This window comes from Nerophis ophidion, linkage group LG15 (genome assembly GCF_033978795.1).
Source record: "Nerophis ophidion isolate RoL-2023_Sa linkage group LG15, RoL_Noph_v1.0, whole genome shotgun sequence".
In the NCBI taxonomy this organism is placed as follows: Eukaryota; Metazoa; Chordata; class Actinopteri; order Syngnathiformes; family Syngnathidae; genus Nerophis; species Nerophis ophidion.
The window spans coordinates 23,053,141-23,068,528 of NC_084625.1; the positions used below are offsets into that span (position 1 = coordinate 23,053,141).

The following is a 15,388-nucleotide window of genomic DNA, read 5'->3' on the forward strand; positions in this document are numbered from 1 at the left end:
CTGATCGACGTGCACAGCAGTCGTTTGCTGCAGTGATGACGCTCATCTCATGGCGAAAAATAGTCTTTTCTTGTCGGCAGAACGACTTGCCATGGCTTTGAACCTGATATTTCCATTAGGTAGCCTTCCTTTGTCCATTTCTGCTTGCTTGAGGCTCATCAGTAACAAGTGAACTGCAGCCAAGTTCCCTCCACTACGGCACGGCACGTGGGTCAAAGAGGACGCGTGTGTGTTAATCACCTGTTTAAAAAAATGGTGCCGTTATGGAAATTTATAGTTAACATGTTATTATTGCGTTAACAATAGCAAACAAAAGCAAACCTTTCCTAATTGCAGCCCAAAAATGTGACGGATTGTCCACATCACAGCAGACTTTGACCAATTTGTTTACCTTTAGTTCACCTTTTTTTGAAAGGGGCGCCGTAAATTGGCAGACCCATCAGGGATCCTGTTCTGTCTCCCTGTAATGTTTCATCCAGTTCTGTCTCCTTGTAATGTTTGTCTGGTCTTGAATGGGATTATGCTGAAAATTAATTTTCCCTTTATTAATCCCGTCGGGGATTAATAAAGTATTTCTGATTCTGATTCTGAGTCTGATCCCCTCTAAATTTGAGTAAGGTTCCAATTCAAGAAGCAGGAGGTAGCTGAGGTCAAAGGTTATTTGTGTTGCTCCATCAATTAGTTTTGCAATGACTGATGTCAAATTGCTGCACGTTCAGCCAATTTTTAGCTCATTGTCAAAGTTCTAGGAGCACAAGAACTCTATTGCTATTGAATGATGTTCTGTGGAAAGGGTATCCTGTGATAGCATGCTTCAAAAGCCATTCGGGTCCACCATGACTCTTCTTCGTAAAATATGTTCAGCAAAGAGAGAACAAACAGTCGTTAGCAATGCAGCACATATTTATCACATGAAAGTCTGCACAGGAATCCAGTGGGAATGTCGCCAAGTGTCCCTCTCACTCTTCCCCCATATTGTTACAAAGAGCTTTTTTGCTCTCTCATATTTCAAGCACTTTGGTGCTATGGATGACAACAGTGACAAAGTGGACTGTTACTTTTCTCCCCAAAGTACTTCTTTCGAACAATAGATGTGGTAATACAACATATTTGGCCATACATACAACTTCCTCACATGGAACTGATTTCTGGGTCTTTGACTCGGGGATCCCAACAGGCATTTTTACGAGCTAATTGGGCTCTTTCAAGCCTTTATTAGCTGCTAATACTTTCCATGTTTGGAGCTGTTTTATCTTGTATTGTTGCCATAGTTCAAGTGTCAAAGTCGCCCTTTGTCTGTGTGCGTTTTGCCGTAAATTAAATTATCTGCAGGACACCTGCCGTCGTCAAACTTGCACAGTATTGTAATAGAAGCTTTGTAATGTATTTGCCATGGATTCACATTGTGGCTGGCGGTGTTACCCCAAGATGCAGAGAAGGCAGGAGACATTCAAGTAAACATTCCTTTTATTGGGAACAACCCTGGGGTCACCAGCAGGATGGCAGCAGTGGACCACGAGTGAAAAACAAGGCAAAAAGGAAATAAAAGAACAGAAAAGTGCAGCATACAGCAAACACAATACTGACAATGCTGGGCATAAGAAGCCTTCTGATTGACAACCAAGGACAAATGTTTCCCCTGATTGTCAATAATGAGCAGGTGAAGGACACAGCACTCAGGCAGCACATATCAGGCTGGAGGTAAAATGGAGACTGTGAAAGTCGCCCTATGTAGGTAGGGTTCTCCTGAGGTCAATGGATCTTCTCCAGCCCGGGTAGCGGATTTGAACAAGTCTTTTATTTTCATATACACTCGTGTGCAGGACTTTTGAGTCTCCTGTGATAGTGGTCGGTTGTTCTTTCTGTCGTCGGGTGTGCGCGCTCTGGTCTAATCCGCCCTCCTCGCTCATGGCCGCGGCCCCAGCTGATAAAGGCGAGAGGTGATTAGATCATTAGTCCCAGCTGGGCAATCTACTCACCTGTCAGCTGGGCTTCGAAGCCGGACCATACACACTCCATTCCCGCAGCAGGCGTGCCGACCACGCCCCCGTCCACAGAGACAAACAGGAAGTGGAACAAAAATAGGTGCTCAGGACATTCAAAGAAAAAAAAACTAAGGAAAAGGACAAACATAAGTCCATTACATAAGGATCATGACTGTATGAGGTCATTTTATTTTGCCATATTGGATTCAACTGAAAAATTAACCATATTGCATGAAAATACAATTCGGTTTTTGAAAGTATTATTCCTAATTTTGGAGGAATTATACATTTTGAACATTTAAAACATATTTCTGTTGAAACCGTTTATAGGATGATCATTGGAATAAAATAAATATAAATATAAACTTTTTTTTTTTTTTTTTTTTAAGTTTTAGGACTTTTTCCAAATTAGTTGTGTTTTAAACAACCAGCATATTTAGAGCATAATTCTCCATTAGATTTAATTAGACATTTATTATTCTTTTCTAATCCGTTGAACACAATCACATTATTGTACTGTCCAAAAGTAGTTTAGGTTACCAAAAATGGTTACTAGAAATGAGCTAACATTTAGATGACATTATGAATATTTATATATAAAAATGTATTAGATTTTGCAATCAATTTCATCCTATTTAATATAAGTATACACTGGTATTATCAGACCAAATATGTTTATCACTTACAGTAAGAGAGGGGAAGGAATTTCTTACGGTAAAGTTACTGTAGTTAATTATCTATTTATGGATAAATGTAATGTTTATCAAATACCCGTAAGTATAAACCTGCAGGAAACACATCCCTAATGAACATATCCTGTTTATGATACATGACAGCTATTGTGTGGGTGGTCAAGTGACCATTATTTATCAAACTTTTTACACATAATACATTGCTCAGTGTCTCATGCTTGCTACAAAGCGAGTCATTTATTAGCCTCATAACAATAATGTTTTTTGGGGGTTTTATCAGTGCCCTTCACTCGTAGAGCAAATCATTTTCCGGCTTAGAGAGGGCGAGTTGAAGCCTGTACATGCAGATTTCCTTCAGTTTATGCAGAGAAGTAACATGCATGGCATGTTGGAGAATACAGCAACACAGACTGACTGTCTGCCAGAATACATGCAGTTCAGTAGTAAGAGCAGGCAGCATGTGCTCTGCATTGCATCTACAATAAAGTCCAACCTTCATTCCATCACTGCTGATTACTTGCAGAAACAGGCAAGGAATTAAATGTAGCCTTAGATTCCAAACAAAACTGCACTATAGTAAGGTTTCCTTTTGTACTGTAAAACAAATATATGTGTGTGAAGTACATCTGTTTCCCATGTTTGCAGGGAAGGTTGTTTTTTAGGGAGAATTAAGCATCCATTTCCTCCCAAATCCATGATGTCAGTCGCTTTTTGGTGTTTATTTAACATCACACATATACACTTTCCCAAGGAATAATCACCCCCAGTGAGTCATTCCCATCCCAAAATGATCCTCTTATATTAGAACTGCATTGTTGAATACCAAGAGCCAAGATCTTGAACAAAAGCATAAAATATCAGGGAAAAAATGAATGAATTTGGCTGAGTCACTCTTTGCACAAACAAAAACTGTTTTTGAGAGCACCAGTAAAGGCAAACATATGCGTTAACTTCCAATCCAGTGCTCATTTGTATCATCATCATTGGAACATTTTCTATCAGATTAAGCTTAATTCACCATGATTTACTCTGTGGATAAATATTATCATCACCAATGCCCAGAAGAAGCCTTAAAGTAAACTTGATGAATGGATGAATCATCAGGCTCATCCTCAGTCTTTGAATAGACTCTAACATTTACTCTATTGCCAATTTCTAGCGCTCATATTTTGCATGGGGAAATGCTTTGCTCCAAATTTGATACAGTGGAATCTTAAAGGTCAAACAGGCTCCTTTCCGAGAAGCTGTGTAACTTCCTTATTTTTCTTCACAGGAAACAACGCAAATAGAAATATCGGTAGTCTGTTCCACAGTGAGAGCAATGGTGAACCTTATTTGTTTACATTATTTTTTTCATTTTAGCAGTGTGAGTGTAAATAAAATACTACATTATATATCACAGGCTTACAACTTTGTTGTGTATTTTTTTAAAGGGAAACTGCCCTCATTTTAAGCATATTGCATTAAATGCACAAACGCATCACAATGTTCAATATTTCCTTCAACAACAACAACAGTACTAATCATGGCAGACTTAAATCAAAGCCCACGACTACTACTTTGGGACAAGTAATAATCCAGAACCTTATATGTATGAACCTGAATATAATGTTTTAGAAGCTGAGTGATAAGCAGACCCAGCAAGTAGCAGTATTGCTAAGTGCTAAACAAGAAATACAAACTATAAACATAATAAAACAATCACTTACTGTACAATGTCTGCTCTCACTGGCATGTTGAGTGATGGGATGTTCATATCTTTTTGTTTAGATGAAGAATTAACCATACTACTCATGCAAACTCATTGTGTCTTTTTCGCCATCTCTGTGTCTGAGTTGAATGTCACAGTTCACCAACTTCTCGGTTTATAACCACAACCTTCTACTTTACAAGTGTGAGGCATTATTCCTAATTTAGAATTAGCTTTTTACCAACTCAGAGACGATGCAGCAGTTTACTATGTCAATAACTGCATAAGATAGCTTCCTGTATGTAATCATGGCACCGCTAAAAGTAGTTCCTCTGAGTTTGCGTTAGTACTTGGTCAATATTCAGGTGACCAGATGTAAATAGAGTATTGTTGTAGATTATTGTGAGTTTTTTTATAGGGCTTTATGGGCGGAATAGATTAATTCCATTAGCTTCATTGTTAGCCACTTCGTACTTAGAATTAGAATTAGAATGCAGAAAAAAACAAAGACACACTGTATTTGTTCATTATGATTGTGAACATAAGGGCACATTTTTAAAAGTGAAGTTTCCCTTTAAGTGTTACGTTTTGGCTTGGGGTTATTGGTGTGACTCCAGGATGCAAAGACAGCAGATAAAAGAATGCTAAAATATATCTTAACGGACCAAAAACAAAAGAGCACCATGGATCACGGTGACTAAACAAAAACAAACCAATGTAGGAAAAACTGGTGGAGGAAAAAGTTCTATAGGGATGTAACAGTATTGTAGATACCTCAGTATCACTGTTTCAAAGTTTTAACAATAATGTCATGATGCATGACGGTATCAAACAAAACCTTGTTGTGTAGTTTTTTTTCTGGCGCTTTAGCGTTGACCGGGTCTGAAAATAAACTAAATCTCCCAAAATCCTCTGCGCAGCACGGGGCCACAAGCTGGGTGGCGTGGAACACCATAAGCAGGAAATGAAGTGTGTTTGTAGTAGATGAGATGAAAGGGTTTTTTTTTTGGTATATTTCCTGAAAAAATGATCAAAATCCCATCTATTCTTAACACACACAAACAAACACTGGCGAAAACATAACCTCTTTGACGGAGGCAAAAAAAAGTCTGCGTTTCCAAACCAACACAGAGACACGTCGCAATGCATGGAGGAAATAACCCCAAAAAACTGTACATTGTGGGAAATCCAAATAAAATGAAAAAGTACTTGATAAATCCTCAATCAACCATCCATTTTTCGACTGCGTGTCTCTCGATGTCGCGGGGGGGCTGGAGTCTATCCAGCTGCACTCAGCCGGAAGTCGCCAGCTTATAAACCGTCAACCAGATAAGACATTTGAAGCCAGTGAATCTACACATCATTTTATGAGGTAAATACATTATTAAAAGTTTAAATTGGTAGTCGATTTACGTTCCCATCCTCACCTATGGTCATGAGCTTTAGGTCATGACCGAAAGGATAAGATCACGGGTACAAGCGGCCGAAATGAGTTTCCTCCGACGGGTGGCGGGGCTCTCCCTTAGAGATAGGGTGAGAAGCTCTGCCATCCGGGAGGAACTCAAAGTAAAGCCGCTGTTCCTTCACATCGAGAGGAGGCAGATGAGGTGGTTCGGGCATCTGGTCAGGATGCCACCCGAACGCCTCCCTAGGGAGGTGTTTAGGGCACGTCCAACCGGTAGGAGGCCACGGGGAAGACCCAGGACACGTTGGGAAGACTATGTCTCCCGGCTGGCCTGGGAACGCCCCGGGATCCCCCGGGAAGAGCTAGACGAAGTGGCTGGGGAGAGGGAAGTCTGGGTTTCCCTGCTTAAGCTGTTGCCCCCGCGACCCGACCTCGGATAAGCGGAAGATGATGGATGGATGGATAAATTGGTAGTCAACATTTTTGAGAAACATTACATTCCAGACTGATATAAAAGAGTTATAAAGTTGAAGACACTAAAGTTAGCAATATTGTGTTACACTGGATGTTTACAGTGTCTCTTTAAGGACACTCAACTGTAAGTTTTTTTAATATTTTCTTGAAACAGAGGATGTCCCTGCGCAAACATTAAAACATGTTTGTAGTAAACACATATGATCAGAATAAATTAGCTTTACATTTATGTTCAATTACAGTAAGCGTGTTTATCCTGCCACTTCATTTTACACACTATGGAATTTTTAAGTCTTTTTTAAAAAAATGTATCTGGATTACAATAATATCGTACAGTGAGATTTTTATATTTTTACATCCCTACAACATGGAAGACCACAAAAGATAAAGCACAATATAGTCAATGGCACAGCAAAGTGTAATCTGTCTGGTTTATTCCATGCTTCTGTTGCACCCGGGACTCGAACCTGGGTTGTTCGGCATAAGAGACGTATGTGTGTGAGACTTTGTGAAGGAGTAAGGTTTGTCAACGTACACATGGCCCAGCCACACTTGCTGGCCTCTGTTACAAAAGCAATGATCCAGCCCTGTCTTACTGACAAGGCTGGCTAAAGAGACCCCCTAATTGGCAATTAGGGACAGGTGTTTTCTTGATTGCCAATCAGGTGAAGGAGCCAGTGCTTGACCGAGGAGTTGTGCTGGCAAATGGAGACAAACAGGAAGTGGAAACACATATAAGAGCACTGGACAAGAAACACAAAATGTCCAAACTTGTCATGACAATAAGTATAGTAATGCATGTCTTACATAAAATGCCACGCAAGTATGAAAGTAAGTGTACCCATCATGTAAAACAGTTAAAAAAAAAAAAATTTGATAGGTGACATCATGTATCACAGCCAGCCAGTTTGTCGGCTATAACTAGCAGTTATGTTAGCATCATGCCCGCTTACTGCTTCTTCTTTACCCAATTGTCGTCTCATCTCATGGTTTTCCTTCTCCAAACAACCCTTGTTGCGGTTGGTCCTCATTTTTGAATAAAAAAACGGTCAAAGGAAAATACTTTATATTATCTTTTGACGCTCACCAAGCCATGTTCTTGTGAGTTCAAGTTGATATATTGTCGTCCCCTCCCACACACACAAAATATTGTGAAATTATGCCGCTGTCTAGGTGAAGTTTGAATGCCTAGGTTCCAAGTATGACCTGTTACATGTTCTCCATTGTTCTTCCAGAGGTGGAGAAGGACTTGGCCAAGCTGGCAGAAGTAGGAAAGATGACCTCTCGCAGCTCCAGTAACCCGCACAGCAGTCTCCTCCATAGTCCCCTCCACAACAGAACCCTCCCCGACACGCTCCCTCTCCCCAGTCTGGCCATCAGGCCCCAGTCGCCGGCCGGCGGCCTCTCAGGCAAGGCCTGCGGCGTGGGCCTCCCACTGCTCAGCCCCAAGTCCACCTCCTTGGTCTTCGGTCGGACTCTCAGCAACCCGGGGAGCAGGACTCAAACACCGAGAACCCCCAGCAGCAGGCCTCTCACCCCAAATAGTTTACTGACACGCTCCGGCTTCAACCCGGGGCCTCATAAAGAGGTGAGCTTCAGGAGGTCGCGCAGCCGACCGGTGACACCCACGAGGCAGCCCATGCTTCCAAGAAAGCTGCTCACGCCTCCTGGACTCAGCACCACTGACAGCCTGGGAGCCAGCCTGAGGGCGTATCTGTCTGAGGTAGGAAGACTTTCACAATCACATTCAACATTCTTCTTTGCTCAGGTCATGACAACCTTTTTAATTTGCAGAAGCACTGACAAGAGCTCCCCGTTTAAGTATCGAATGATATTGTATTGCATCTGAAATCTCCGATACAAGTAGTCCTGCAGCGTGTTTACTTGTGTAAAGCTGGACAGCCAGTTCACACCTAAATGTCATCCAATAAGCGCACAAAACTGGGCTTTTCTTGTATTTTAATTAAGTAATTTACAACAAGTTAACTTGGCAGGCTCCAAGGAGCTGGTTCTCAAACTTTTTTCACCAAGTACCACCTCAGAAAAAACTCTCCAGTAGCGTAGTCGGCCTAAGTATTCATAAAAAGAAGGATAGTTAACATGCATGTTTAACATCTTTGGCCACTGTAACATTGCACACAGTTTAAATATAGGAAAATAAAACAATTGATTATTTGGTATACAACTAAGTAGTACCAATGATTGTCACAGACACAGTGGGTGTGGTGAAATTTGTCCTCTGCATTCGACCCATCCCCTTGATCACCCCCTGGGAAGTGAGGGGAGCAGTGGGCAGCAGCGGTGCCGCACCCGGGAATCATTTATGGCGATTTAACCCCCAATTCCAACCCTTGATGCTGAGTGCCAAGCAGGGAGGCAATGGGTCCCATTTTTTTATAGTCTTTGGTATAGCGGGGCGGTTTAGCTTGGTTGGTAGAGTGGCCGTGCCAGCAACTTGAGGGTTGCAAGTTCGATTCCCTCTTCCGCCATCTTAGTCACTGCCGTTGTGTCCTTGGGCAAGACACTTTACCCACCTGCTTCCAGTGCCACCCACACTGGTTTGAATGTAACTTGAATATTGGGTTTCACTATGTAAAGCGCTTTGAGTCACTAGAGAAAAAGCGCTATATAAATATAATTCACTTCACTTCACTATGACTCCCAACCTACCGACCTCAGGGCGGACACTCTGACATCCGACCAGAACATCATCAAAAACTGATAAACGTCATAATTATTCGCCATAATAGATTGTTACAAAATAAATAGTTGACAAATGAGCAGAAAATTAGTGAAAATAAATTGTTTTAAAAACTCACGTGAAAGTTCCACCACTCCTGCCTCCGGCTGCTCGCCAACGCGTTCTTAAAGTAAATATCCAAGCAATAACCTGACTCTCGCCAGATCCTTGTAGTCCGCTGAGCTCCACACAAGGATCTGGGACTTCTCAATAGGAGGTGTCTTTCAGAAAGCGGGGCTTTGTAAAAATAAAAATTAAAAACCACTTGTCCGTTGTCTTGAATGACATGCCACTTCAACCACTCACATCCAAATTAACCCGTGACGCTGATGAGAGCGACGCTGGGAAATCCAGAACAGACCAACCGACATATTGCATAACAACAGTGCGAAAAGTTCTCTGTTCATCTTTTAAATAATTAATATTTTCGATAGATTCAGCAAAACAGTTGCAAAAGCAGAATCAACGTCAGCACACAGTCGCTTCAGCGCTACGTCACATTTATGAAATCCCGCCCGGCGATCTTGATTGTTTGATTATTTTTTCTATCCCAGATCCTTGTGTGGAGCTCATCGAAATACAAGGATCTGGCGAGAGTCAGGTAATCAAGCAAACTATCCCGTAAAATTGCGGGAGCCAAAATACTTGTCCTCTTGTTCTTAATCTTTTACCTGCAATAATTCAATTCAGAAAATGTTGACTTTAATAGCACAAAACTGTTGAAATTGCCACAAATGAGCCGGTACTGAGACCTACTAGAGTTGAAGCCATTTTTACTTCTGTAAACACTGCAGTTTGTGCAACGTCATGACATCATGTCTGCATGCGGGTCAGATTGCATTCCATTAAAAATCACATTTTTTTTAAAATGTGAACAGCCACTAATAAGATTGGATTTGACTAAAAAATCTGAATTGGACAGCAGACCTTGCAGTGTGAATGTAGCCTAAGTGTTGTCAAAAAACAATTACCCCTCAACTTTAAATTAAAGATAGCATGAGTCCATTCCTGATGATTAGTAATAAATTGTTTGGTGTTTGTTCTATTGTTCTCTGATTGACTAATTTCACTTGATCAAACCTTTTCCATCATTCCATACAACAGCACAATGAAAGTACGTACTATGAGTCGTACTGATATCATATTTAGGGTTGCAAAATTCCGGGAATATTCAAAGTTGGAAACTTTCCATGGGAATTAACGAGAATATTTGGGAATTAATGGCAAATTAATGGGAATAAACATTGAATGCTAGATCTTGCAGCATGATTATTAGCTAAAACAACCGGATTTAATGCAAATTCAGTTGAATTTCAACCCTGGACTGTGCATTCCTCCATCACATGTGCAGTGCATTCTTCCATCACATGCACAGATAATTCCCAGCATGCTACACACTACAGCAGGGCTATTGAGGCCAAGGAGTTCATCCAGTCAGATAAGTGTTGATGATATTACTGGAGTAAATATATTTGATGTATGGTATTTAAGTTTAATAGAGGTGTAATTGCTTGTTACTGTATGATTGTAGACTACTCCAGCAGACTTCCACTCAAACTAGCTAGCTGTTCCTGTACTTGTTAAATGATTTTGGGGCCGATATCTCTAGCTAGCTAGCTTTACGTACCACCACAGTCTCATAATGAACCTAAAATATTTCTCCATTAGCCGTGATGCTAATTTTCTCTATGTTAAATCCCATTCATTTATGCTAACAATGTCAGCAATCCCAATTTACCTTTTTTGTGATCTGTAAAGTTCAACTAGAAAATAGTAAATCAACACTTGTAGTTTCCTCTGCCTTCTGTTCTGCTCGCCATTCTGTTGTCATACAAGAATGTAGGTTATAGTTTGATTTAGCATACTGAGTGTTCATTTATTCATCTAGCCTATTTCTATTCATGTTTCCATCAGTAAAACATTTTTAAAGATTACTCAAATTGTTTAGTTGACTATTTACAATATATGTGTGTGGGGCATTGCATTAGTGTTTTACAAGCTTCTCATCTTATTCCACAGAATAAGATGGAAGGTGTCCAACTTTGAATAATCAAAAAATGGTCAAAATTTCCAAATTCCCCGAGCTTAACTTCCTGTGGTAAATTTTCACCCCTTTGAAACCCTAATCATATCGAATTAAAACTTATCGGCCAGTACTCAAGGCTCCAATATCGTTATCGGAAGTTGTATTTGGACACCCCTAATTATTAAATATTATCCTTCTGTTTTTACACACATGATAGTGTTTATACTGTACACACAATATAGTGTTCTTTTCATGAGGACACTGACCAAAATGAAGAACATTTACATATTTACTCTACCTTTTCGTGCTAAGTACTCCTCCAGATGCATGTACATATTCTCAAAACCATTAATAATATTTTGTACACATCGTATCTATTACCAAAAAAACCTCTTATAACAGGTGTTTTACCTAATTTGTGTACTCACATCTAGTGCGTTCATACTTGTAAGTCTGTTATCCCTTTCTCAGCTAACCAAGCTAAGACGTATGAAATGAACGTTTCCATCCAGTATTTTGAATATTGAACAGCCTATGTCTGGATTGGCTCAGTCAGGCCCATCTCGGCTGAGTCTGACTCCTGTAGGTGGCCTGAATAAAAGCAGACTTGGGGTGCACTTTTTGCTGCTCCACATCATCTCACATGCGTGTCAACTTGTGTAACTGTCAAGAGAGTGCAAAATTCCTACTTGCCATTATCAAACCCCTTCAAAAGGAGTTCTCATATTTAATAGCGCTGCTGGTAAGTAGATGATGAAAGGAATATATGTGAGCAAGTTCTCCTTCTATGCCAGAATCACTTTTCCACTGCGATATTGACGTCCTACTGTACTGTACGCAGGACCTCCGGGACTTGCCGTGGAAACCCCACACGAAGCGTGTGAGGGTGTGCACATGTGTGATATTGCTCGCTCATAATTCGCCTCTGTAGTGGGTGCCATGTTCCAGCGCCAGCTGTAACTCAGGCATGGAGCCTGTTGGACGACACGCTCCGACTCTTCCAAAACATTACAAGGATACGCCCCATTTTATACACATCGGGTGTCCCCGTTGAGCCTTTTTACTGCTAAACGTGCTGCGATATGCAGCATATATTGGCCAACATTTCACAACATTTCAGCAAACAATTGACCATATCTTGACATGGGACAGTAATATGAAAATATATATAACTTAGAGGGCTTCACGGTGGCAGAGGGGTTAGTGCGTCTGCCTCACAATACGAAGGTCCTGCAGTCCTGGGTTCAAATCCAGGCTCGGGATCTTTCTGTGTGGAGTTTGCATGTTCTCCCCGTGAATGCGTGGGTTCCCTCCGGGTACTCCGGCTTCCTCCCACTTCCAAAGACATGCACCTGGGGATAGGTTGATTGGCAACACTAAATTGGCCCTAGTGTGTGAATGTGAGTGTGAATGTTGTCTGTCCATTTGTGTTGGCCCTGCGATGAGGTGGCGACTTGTCCAGGGTGTACGATGCCTTCTGCCCGATTGTAGCTGAGATAGGCGCCAGCGCCCCCCGCGACCCCGAAAGGGAATAAGCGGTAGAAAATGGATGGATGGATATAACTTAGAGTAGTCAGTGTGCAGCAGGATGATTCACTATCCACTGAAAATATGTCAAAAACATCCGTTAATCTCACAGTGAACATGACCAAACTGTATCCAAAGTGTGAATATTTAGTGTAAGCACCATTTTTATCAAGCACTGCCTTAGTCCTCTTTGGAACAGTTTTCAAACTCAAGGCATAGGGCCAGATTTGGCCCACTACTTTATTTAATTTGGCCCATGAAAGCCTGGACACAATGTGTCAATAAAAAGTTAATCTACAGTATATTACTAAATGTATGTTCAGTTCAGTTCAGTTTCAGTTTATTTCAAACATGCGTATGATACAATGTAATGCACCACATATTTCCAGTTGTTTCATTACAGCACTTTCAAAAAGGAGTCGGAAGAAGCAGATTTTGTTTAATCCTACCCCCTTTCATACCATAGCAATTCTATCCAATTTCCTGTGTACTTTCAATTTTGACAGAAAAACAAGTTGTATGCAGTTGCATATAGTTGTCCCTTCGCTGCATCACGCTTCAAATATTGACCATGTCGCAGAGTTTTGTTAGATTTTTTTATAAAGCCTATTCTATAGGTTTTTAATTATTTTCAAGCATACAAATGGCTAAAAACAACCTTACAGATATCAATACTACAGTGGTTGTGTCCAGTAGAGGAGACCAAATCAATCTGAGCATGCTGTTTAGTATCGTGCATGGCCACTGATTGGTTCAGCCTCAGGCAACATGAATATATTGGAATAAAAGAGTGTAAAGTTGATTAGAGGGTCTTTTAATGTTGAAAACATTATAAGACCCTTGAAGGTCTTGGACATATTTGTATGCTTTAAAAATATTTGATACATGATTAATGAGTCATTGTGGAATTCATTTATGGAATGGATTAACCAAAGAAATCAAACAAAGCACCAATGTGATCCAGTTTAAGAGACTGTTCAAACTACAAGTGGTCACAAATACTATGAACATCTTGAACCCTTTTTTTTTTTTTTTGAGATAATGATTATTTGTATATTTATTATTTGTTTACTTACTATAGCATATTAATTATATATTATTTATTTATTCACTGTTCTGTCACAGAGCACGAAGAAATGGGATAAAATTGCTATGATATAAAAAGGGGTAGGATTAGATAAGCTCTGCTTCTTCCTACTCCTTTTCGAATGAGCTGTAATGAAACAACTGGAAATTTGCGCTGCATTACAGGGTATGGTATGCATGTTCGAAATAAATTGAAACTGAACTACATGGCAGAAATTATTTACCGCGGGTATATCCTAAATCAATTAACAGCAATAAACGACAACTGCATCCTGAAATATATAATTTATATATATAGAAATAAATTAGTGGTGTTCTGATACAAACTCTTCACATTCGATACAATACTGATATTGGAGCCTTGAGTATTAGCTGATACCAACATTAGTGTTGTGATCCGATGGTCGGATCATCACCGTATTGTTATTTTTGTTCCATTTTTATATCAGTTCCTGTTTCGTTCGTTTCCATGGTCACTCATTAGTTTCAGCTGCTACTCTCTTTTCCAGCACACCTGTCTTTACTAATCACCACCTGTTTATAAGCCAGCGTTTTCTGTTCACTGATTGTCGGATCTTAGTTTTGTTCACATACATCTGTTTACGACTTGTCTCTCACTCTCGTTTTCGCTAGCTCTCACGCTAAGCTTTATTTTTATTCCTAGCTTTCACGCTAGTTGTTTTGTATTTCTTTTTGGTGCCCTTGTGCTTCGGTTTGTTTGTCCTAGCTTTCCATGCTAGCGCTTTTATTTGCCTTTTCTATTTGTATCAGTATTTTTGTTCATAGCTCCTTTTGTTTAATAAATCCCTTAGTTCTTACCTTTTTGCTGTGTTCTTGCTGACGCATCCACGGAGGACCGAATCCGGCATTACAATGCCACACAAGCGTAACAGTAAGATCCGACCAAAGAATGGTTCCTTCGCGTCTGGCAACCACGAGGACGCCTTCGATGAAGGTACATGGATTATGTTTCGGGCGATGGAGGCAGAGACTCTCCGATGCAACCCGGATGAAAGTATCATGTGGGGTCCGGATGGAACCCTGATCCCCATCGATGTTTCCCGGTCCGGTGAGTTTCCCTCCCGCAGCGCTCGCGCTCGTCCGCGTAGGCGGAAGCCGCGAACGATGGCTTCGTCCCGTGACAGTGACTTTCCCACTCCATGCCTCCCTCCTCATAAACACAGCAACCTACAGTCCGCATACAAAACCCCTACACCATTGTTTGGGGACCCAATAACACACTTTGCTAACAGTTTTACCGACTGGGCAAATTCTCAACTTGTGTCCCGCGCAGATGACGTCATTTCGTCGACGCCTCCCGGTAACGCAAACCCGTCCTCCGTTGATGACATCATCAATGAGGAATTTTTTTTGGAAGATTCTCTTTCTCATCCATTTTCAAATGACAATAACATTAATAATAAAATACAGAATTTCCAGGACATTTTTGCTTTTTATTATTCTGGTAAATCCCAACCATCTGCTTTTTCAACTCCACCTGTAAAACCTCATTCCCAGCCCAAGTCCAAGGTTTTTTCTCCCTTTTCAAAGGGACACTCTGGACAATATAGAGGGGAGGAGTCTGCCCGCCTCCAAACCTCCCACCACCCTCCCTTATGGTCAGTCCCTGACCACAGGGAACGGGTCTGGGATTCCCGTCTGGAGGGGGGGGCTATGGCCTATAGCTGTGTTGCGGAGGTAGCGCAGACGCTACCATTTCTTAAAACTGTCAAACCGCAACCTCCTATGAGGCCACCCTTACC

The 15,388-nt window shown here is 40.9% G+C and overlaps 1 protein-coding gene across 1 annotated transcript in view; it reads left to right on the forward strand.

The window, feature by feature from the left end:
* lg15h8orf34 (linkage group 15 C8orf34 homolog) overlaps positions 1 to 15,388 on the forward strand; it is a 99,462-nt gene that overhangs the window by 60,679 nt on the left and 23,395 nt on the right. Inside the window, exon 12 of the mRNA XM_061921854.1 lies at positions 7,482 to 7,969. Within this exon, the coding sequence (XP_061777838.1) occupies positions 7,482 to 7,969 (488 nt within the window). The remainder of the gene's footprint in view (positions 1 to 7,481; positions 7,970 to 15,388) is intronic.